The sequence below is a fragment of the Formica exsecta genome, unplaced genomic scaffold, assembly GCF_003651465.1.
Source record: "Formica exsecta isolate Colony F162 unplaced genomic scaffold, ASM365146v1 scaffold613, whole genome shotgun sequence".
Lineage (NCBI taxonomy): Eukaryota > Metazoa > Arthropoda > Insecta > Hymenoptera > Formicidae > Formica > Formica exsecta.
Genome location: NW_021853374.1, coordinates 405,410 through 414,432, shown reverse-complemented (window position 1 = coordinate 414,432; position 9,023 = coordinate 405,410). Strand labels below are relative to the sequence as shown.

General features: G+C 35.9%; 1 protein-coding gene across 1 annotated transcript in view; it reads right to left on the bottom strand.

Annotated features, from left to right (window-relative positions):
• Positions 1 to 4,870, bottom strand: part of LOC115242597 (probable chitinase 10) — a 20,483-nt gene extending 15,613 nt beyond the window's left edge. The window contains exons 1-6 of the mRNA XM_029818995.1: positions 3,587 to 4,870; positions 2,171 to 2,484; positions 1,404 to 1,660; positions 1,279 to 1,317; positions 481 to 1,124; positions 218 to 403 (exon numbers count right to left, since the gene is read on the bottom strand). Coding sequence (XP_029674855.1) covers positions 218 to 403; positions 481 to 1,124; positions 1,279 to 1,317; positions 1,404 to 1,660; positions 2,171 to 2,478 — 1,434 coding nt within the window. The 5' untranslated portion in view covers positions 2,479 to 2,484; positions 3,587 to 4,870. The remainder of the gene's footprint in view (positions 1 to 217; positions 404 to 480; positions 1,125 to 1,278; positions 1,318 to 1,403; positions 1,661 to 2,170; positions 2,485 to 3,586) is intronic.
• Between the last annotated feature and the right edge of the window lie 4,153 nt (positions 4,871 to 9,023).

Genomic DNA, 9,023 nt, shown 5'->3' with positions numbered 1-9,023 from the left:
TAAAAAATTATTAATATTAATATAAAATTATATATTATATATTAATTATTATATATTATATATTAATAAAAAACTATTATTATTCTCTTGTATACATTTTTGAATTCTAATTAACTCTTTCCGATATCATGTGATATATTAAAATCTGACAAACTTGTAACGGAACATTATTAAAAGTTTGAATAAAAGAAAAAAGCAAATGTTTGTCATTAATTACCTGAAAATCATCTAGATCCAGCGACCATAATGCAACTCCACCAAGTCCCGTTGCTCGAACATACGCTATTTTGACTTTAACCGATACAGGATCGTCATAACCGATCCACTGATCGCCGCGCTTCACGTACGGCCCTTCCTCATCCCTGCCGGAGAACCACAATCCTTCCTCCAATTTATCGCATACCTATAAGAATAGAATAATTCTTCTTTCAATCCACGTACAAAAATCTTCCTCAAATTTTATTAACGGCAATATTTTACCTCAAAATAAGCTAATTTTCCATTTTGCCATTTAGTGTAATCACCCTCTCTGCCGGGTCCCAGAACGGGCGCGCCGGCGTCGGTGAGATTATCGTATTTCAGGGTATATCCCTGACCAAAGATTGGCAAAGCGAGAACGATTTTTGACCTTTGTTCGACGCTGACTTGTCTAACCCATTCGCTCGTGTTTTGCGCGACAAAACTTAAGAGGCCCGGATGAACAGCGACTTTCTCTATTATTTCATTTCTCATTTCGCAAATTGAATTATCGTCTTGACAATATGGCATATCCAGCCAGCTTCTCAAAATTACCAAATCGACGATCGATAACAGCTCTGGATCCACGGGATCCTCCGGTCTCAACGCCACCGCCAAAGTGTATCCTTTCCTGGCCAATGAAGCGCCGATTATCTTGACCATATTCTTGAAGCTTTGCCAATCCTCGGCAGCAGCCGGCCAGTCCAGCTCGATGCCATCAAAGGGATATTCCTCGAGGAATTCGAGAATAGACTTTTGCGGGAATAGAGTCGCGTTGGAGAAATATTGGATGAATATACCGTCGTGTAGATTCTGATTTGTGATTGATATGAGCACACGCAACGTTGGATCCCGCGAACGAAGTCTTATAATAGCATTATAACCATCTATACAATAATGTAAAATAATGTAATTTAATAACTGAGATTATTAAATATATAATATTAAGTTAATAATTTATCATTATTATTTCTAATAATGTTTGTATATTTTAAATAGCTAATTCTTTTCTTTTCAATAAAAACTACGTAGTATCTTTACCTCGATCATATGGATCTCTAAGGATGATATTTTCTCTGTCTGTAAAAAAAAATAAAAAGTGAATAATTATAATAAAAATATCCGCAAATAAAATATATCTCTAGGTCTACGAGAATATTGTTTACCCAAAATAGCCGCATCGTATATCAGATGGGTACACTTGTGATCTGGCATGTTTTCTGGAAGCAAAGAAAACGGTTCCGTTCTATGAACAGCTCTGGAATCGAAGCGGCAAACAATTTTAGGTTCGAAATTTTGCGTCCTTCGAAGAATCGGCGGTGCCACAGGTTCGATCCAAATCGACTCGTGATCCACATCGACGCTGAGAAAAGGTGCTTCGCGATGTTCTACTGCATCTCTCAAAGGTAATCTTCCGTTCTCTCTAAATACATTCATGTAATTCTATATAATATATATACTCATACTTTATTTTAAATTAAATTTAATAATAGATTAAATTAAAGATACATTCTTTTTTTCTCTCTATTATATGTATATATCAATGAATATTCAAGTTAAATAAAAAAAAAAAAAGTCAAATAAGCAAAAAAAAGTGAAAATATAAGTAAAATTTCTTAAACCTCAATAATTTCAAGTCTTTCAACTCTTGAATGTGTACACATTTTTTAATAAAAATTTATAGAAATTTAAGAAAAGATTCAGCAAAAATATGATTTTAATAAAGTTAAATAGAATAAAAGATAGTTTTAATAAAAGATAGTTTTTGAAACTTCTCTGAAAATTATTTTAAAGAGAGAAAAGATTTAATCACAAGGATACTGAAAGAAATATTACAAAAAAAATAAATTAAAGTTTCAGTGTAACAGAATTAAAATTGATATACAGAAATTACGACTGCGTAAAATAATCGTAAAAATAATGAAATCTTCACCTTTCAAAGTCATCTCGAAATTTGAGACTCGATTCAGCGTACAGCACGTTGGCTGGTAACGATTCGACTGCATCGCGCAGAGGATATCTGTGCGAGCCAAACTCGTTATAATCTAAATAATTTGACAGGCGATCGAACGTTGGAGTCGGCGACCTTTCGACAGCGTCTCTCTGGAACGAGCGAACGATTCCATGCTGCTGATTCCGTGGTGGTGTAAAAGACAGAATTTCTTCAACAAGTACTCGTCGTTTCGAAGGGACAGCTGACGATAAGCCCACCAGTGTCAAGAGGATAATCCAAGCCACCATGGCTGGCTGGAATGACAAATAGCATTGATATTTTTCTTTCCTTCTCTCTCTTCTCTTCGAGAAAACGCTTATAGAGGATCCTCTTTGCGATCTCGAAATCCCGCTATTTTTATGTGAATTTAAATGACACAGCTACAGGTTTAAGTAGGGAAGACTTAGGGTAGGACATGGGAGACTGTAGTGCGTTTCGGAATGCATTTCATGCGCGACTGAAGTACATCAGTTTATTTACTATGCCTTCAAGATATTTCGATCGTCTCGTTCGTTCCGAGACAAGTACAAAGAATTGAAAAAAGACAGCCTTGAAGGAGACTTCTTACCTATTCGCATTGCCTTATTATATCTTCCTACTCGCGCGCATATCTCATTTATTGTCATTTCCATCAATATAATTTATGCGGCATGCAACAAATTCAACAGTAAGATTTTACTTATGAGAATTTTGAATAAAGTTGAAAACAAATGCAAAATTTCTTTAAGTAAGATACATTTTTAATTATGTTTAGGATAAAATATTTATTATTATTATTGTTGTTGTCAAAGAAAGAACTATTTCTTTAGAAACTTTTTAGTATTTATAGCATTTTTTTTGTATCGGATTTTCTATCGCGAACTTATATTGTAACGTGGTGTGAATTTAGAGAAGTTTCAAGAAGTTTGGTATAATAAATTCAAAATTTTTTATACAGTTCAGTTTGAATTATTCGAGAACAAAGACGGACTCTCAATGCATATACATATGTATTGTGATTATTTTTTGCTGATGTGCGTACACTTATTAGAAATGCGAAAGTTGTCGTAGGAAGATGAGACCGTACGATACGAACGGTTCGTCGATGTATTGTGCGAGGTTTGCACTGCACTTGGCAAACAGCTATCAATGTAAATTTTTCCTTAACGCGCTCTTATTTTAAAAGATTGCCTTAAACTATGTAATTCCATAGATTAAGTAATATTTTATATTTATATAGCTATACATTGGCAGAAACATTCTTTTTTTTTTAATTTAAATAATAATACATGACAAGGATTTATTAAATAATATATAAAAGAAATGAATGATGCACAGTTTGTACTTAATATATATTATAATGTTACAAAAACGGACCTTCTTGATTCCTCCTCCTTTCCGTTGCGTTGCACCGATACGGGGTTAATCTGTCACTGTGAGACGGGAGTAAACTAAATGAAAACACTTGTTAACGGCGCGCGATCTGACTGCACTGATCGAGCAAGGGCTCTTTCTAGGTCTCCTGCAGGTGCGTGTTCCTTGGACACCGCGATGAATTTTAAAAGACCACCACCACCGGTGAAGCGGCCGACGGGGAGGGCCAACAATCTGGTATTCCGGACGCGCGAGGACGCATATATATACCTACTCCTCCGTTCCGGAGGGAGGGGGCCCCGTGATCCAACATCCTGCCTACTAAGTCCCCCGCTCTGCGATGACCTTGACCACAAGAGGAGCACGACTTCGTTCACGTACACGCCCTGGACTTGGTCCGAGTCAAAATCTCTTCTTTCGCCTTCGATTCATTTCGATTGTTCCTACCCTCTTGACGATCGTTTGCAATATAAATTGTCACGTGGGATGTACATGGGATCTCTTGAGGGAGTTGCTTAGGGTGTCGCTCGATAATGTTCTTAATTAAAGTGCCACCGATTATGATCGTTTTATCACTAAATCCATGGATTAAATTCGAAAACCAAATAGACATATATTTCTTACAGAAATACATGTATGTAGATTAGCAAAACATGCCATGCGATTAGATAATCGTTCCCTTATAAATTTCCAATAGCGATAGACGAAATATTATCATCATTGTATATGATTCTTCATTCAATATGTTGACAATTGATTTAAATTATACATGAGAACAACTTCGATCAAGAAATCCCTCTTACATGCTTAGATAAAAAAAACATATTGTCTCATAATTACACATACTCTAAAACAAGTAGAGTTGTGCAAATTAGAAACTTGCACATTGCTTCCTCATCATTTTATCTTACAATGCTTAAGCTGCTTTAAGCATGCGGATTTTTCAATTTTTGCTTCCTCATAGAGGAAGCTTTGTGAGCGAAATAAAAAGATAAAGATAGATAGTCACTTAGAAAATTTTGACAATTAGAAAGAAAATTGATAGAAAGTCAGCTCGATAGCATTCCAAGTGGGATTTTAAAATCGGCTCGATTTAAACCTGATGTTAACTTTAGAAATTCATTAGCAAGCCAAAATCAGGCTAATATACACCCATGTTTATAATGTTGGAAAATCATACCTCGGATATTAAAAAATATTTTTTCCTAAATTCAAAAATTTATATTTTTAAAAAATTTTATAAAAACCGGGCATCGGTCCTCACCAAATTCAATACCAATCATTCTTTAATGATACTCTATTTATGTTAAAAAATTTAACTTGATATCTTAAAATTTGCGGAAGTTAGGATGTGTACAGACATTTCTCAAAAAATTCCAAATTTGATAAAAAATGAATTCTTTCACCGATCCTCACTAAAATACATACATACATACATACATACATACAGACATTTTTTAGGAATATGATTTTTCGACGTTTTGGGACATTCTAAACACATTGGCATAGAAAACTCGAAAAAAAATTTTGTCACGAAAACAAAGCTTCCTCTATAAGGAAGCAAAAAGAGCATATATTTATTATAATCGATATGTCAAAACTCAAAACGGTGCATCGAAATTCGACGTGATGCGAAAGATGACGGATGACAGAAAACAGCTGACAATGACAGAAGTTGCAACGGGAAGAGGAAAAAAAATGCCTACCGTCGATCGAGAATTTACGTCCTTGATGGTCGACGAAACGGATCGTTAACGATTGCATATTATGAGAAATATACGTTATTATCGTCCGCAACGTGTAGTTAAACTCAATCTGCGGATATCGTCTGTTTAAACAATTTATGAAGCGATCACAGTATATATACGATAACATTCCTGAATTTCTGTAATTAGCAACTTACCCACACACGAGATAGTAGTAGACACGCGGGGCTTAAGAAGAGGTTCAAGGGAAAACTGCGCGATATAAACCAACATTGAGGCGTCGCTTCGCGCACGATTCCGCATTTACAAATATTACAGCTAGCAAATAAAAGAGAACGACGAGATAGAGACGGGAGAAGATACGATTAGTTTCTCGCCGGAGAATCTCATACTCATAATAATGGTACAAGTCTGCACAAATTGGACGAGCCTTCCTCTTCGGGAACTTCCAAAAATAAGGCACCCTATCTCTTAGGGAGTGGCAACGATTCGCCTTGAACTTATGAGGGGTCGATCTATCGGCTATTTGCTTTCTCTTCTTAAAAAAAAAAAAAAAAAAAAAAAAATTCTAGAAATTCGAAAAATGCATCGTCAGTGAAAGGGACAGGCTGTCTTTAGGACAGTGTTTTAATAATAACTTCGGCTGCAAGATTGTTATCGCTGCATGCTCGTCTGCAGTATTAGGCAGAAGTTAGGAGATAGCTGCAAATGATGAAAAATATAGATTAATAAACTCATCAATTTTTAATTAGTTGAGACACAAATTGCACAAATGGTTATCATTCTAGCACACGTGATATCCCGACACACGTTTCTTACTATGTCACAGTCGCCAAATTAACACGATTATTAATTTAATTACAATAAGCAATCTATATTTATATCGTTAAATTTAAAGTATTTAAAAAATTGCAATAAAAAGTTATTAATAAACAATAATCATTATTTTTTCATTTAAAACAAGAGTGACTATCTTACGCCACTAATTAAAAATTAATCGGATTGAGATTGTTTATATTCATACTTTATGGGGGAGGGTTCAAGGATCATTGACTTTCTACAACGTAACATGAAAGATAAAAAGAAGAGAAAATCCGACGAGTCTCTTTGGCCGAATAGTACCGTTGCAAGCTGTAAATACGAGCGTAAAGGCAAGCGGCCAGATCGATACATCGTCAGCTCAAAGTGGCGTTCAGCGGGATGAGAACAAAGATCTCTCGCCCGAGAGTTAGACGAGTATTCAAATTCGAGCGTAGCGGTTCCCGGGGCCGGTTAATTGCATTACCGAATGCCGCACGCTCGTATGTTTAAAGCAGATTCGACACTCGATTCTCGTTTGAATTCCGTCGCTCAAGTGCGATTAATAGATCTAAGATTATATGTAAGAGGTACGTGGCGCTTAAAATGTTGCGTCGAGTTCAATGCCATTTCTCGTAGCGAGACGGAATAACGTCGATGCCGCAGAGATATAAATTTTATGCGTCACGGGCCCACGCGAAAAGAAAAAAAAATAAAGAAAAATAAATCGAAACCCATAATCGCTATAGGTCGTTAATGGGCCTTTTGGCGAAGTGAAACACGATCGGTTGCAAAGCCGATTGTGTGTGAGTCGGAATGCAAATTAGCTCCCTGTTTTCTGTCTCCTTCTCTCTCGATCTCTTTAATTCAAATATCCATAATATTAGCTATAAGAGCGTATATTACGCCTCAAAGGCTACGCTGATAAATCAGCGGTGGATTATTTGTTGATAAGCAATCTCGCTCGAGGTTCTTGCTTTCAATATAAATTTATGGCCATTCTACAAATTTGTGGTTATTTGTTTTTCAAGAATTCATTATTTATAACAGTGGACTATTCGTAAAATTAATTATCAACTAACGTCAAAGTAAAATGGCTGTTTCTTTCATCTCATTAATATCGTATATTTATAAATACTGTGCCGGGGGATTTATATTCGCGCAGATTTGTTTTTTCCTCCAAGAAAACAATAGGACGAATTACGCAGTGCTATTATATTTATTGCGTTATATCATAGTAACGGGTTTGTTAATCAGCCCATCATAGCCATTAATGCACATCCCGCAGGATAGTTATCTCGTAACTTCTTACAACAAATTGTTACACAGGAACGCTATTAATACATAAAAGATAAATTAACTCTCCAATGGATTTCTCACGATAATATATAGAGACCACAAGACACTCTCTCTTTCTCTCTTTTTGAAACCGAATACATCATAGGATCCAAACGCTGTATTTATATACATCTATGTCTTTGAATGACATGATAATTATCTGAACGGCTTCTGGAAACGAATACAAATCAAACAGGTTGATGAAGATGAGCAATCGCGGTCAATGTGAAATGTCGCGTTAATCATCTAAAAAAACTGAAAAAGCACTTAGGCATTACGAAACAGATAATGTGATCCAGCGATAATTAGATGATTTCATGGTAATAAAAAATATTACGAATAAAAAAAATATGACACGCTCTTTATTCTTCTTTTTTTTTACGTCTTATTCATAACTGATTGACTTCTCGCTAGAAGATTTCGCATAATATAAATCCCAATCGATAGCAAATCAATTTCAAAAAACGATTCCTTTACATCATTCATCTTCGGGGAGAAAATGCCGCAAAGGCGTCGAAGATGGTTAATTCTTTTAATTCTTTCAGGTCTTGATCGACAATCCTGGAAGGGTCTTAACACAAAATCAAGGTCGTGCTACCGGTCCCAGGCCGCCTTTATGGTTGCCGGTTAGTGACCTCCGCGCCCATCCCAGGGAACAGCCGGAGATTTAGGCATCGCTGATCGGTCCCTCTTCCTCCTCGCTCTGCCATTCGCTTTGCCATCTTTCCTCCTCTGTTTCTTCTTCTTTGATTTCTTGACTAAACGAGAGGAAGAAAATAATTACATGTATCAATTTATAGTTTGCACAATATACATTAATTCGTTCCGATTTCACATTTAATTCAGAATGCACTGGATAAAAATAAATGCTTTTTTATATATATATAAACTAAACACACGCGTGATAAAAAAACAAATGTATAAATTATTAATATGTATTATTGTATCAATATTTTTAATGTATTTAAATTATAGAAAAAGAGAGAGAGAGAAATCATCGATCAATGTATATACATTTACATGTTCAATATATGTTTTCATTTTTAGCATTCTTTTACCACATACTACATCTTCCGACAGGTTTTGTCCTCCCTTCCCTCCCCCCCCTCCTCTGAATAACTAAGCGATTTATTTCTCTTTTCGTTTTCTTGAAGGATGACAATGTGTCGCGACTCATGATTCATCCGTTCATTGACACATGTCGCACGCTCATTCCGCGAATGAGTGATACAGACAGCCAGATGATTTACATATATGTATCTTCGCGAGTATCTTGAAAAAGGACAGGCGCTGATCGAGAGCGAGAACCGCGCAACCTTCGCAAAGTCGGGTCTCCTCGTGCGGAAAGCATCTCGCGAGATTAAATACGATACTGACCCTGACGAGACTCGCATTCATAACGAGTACAAGACAGGTGCTCGTAATGCTCGTAGCTTTTCGTTAATGATAGTTCTCCTCTTGATAAACGTAGCGTTTTGCGAGAAATAAGCGAAATATATATTAGCATGTCAGCACATACGGCGAGGATCTTTCGGACCCCGTCGCATAATAAACATTACCATAATTAATGTTACAATATAGGAAATATATATATATAT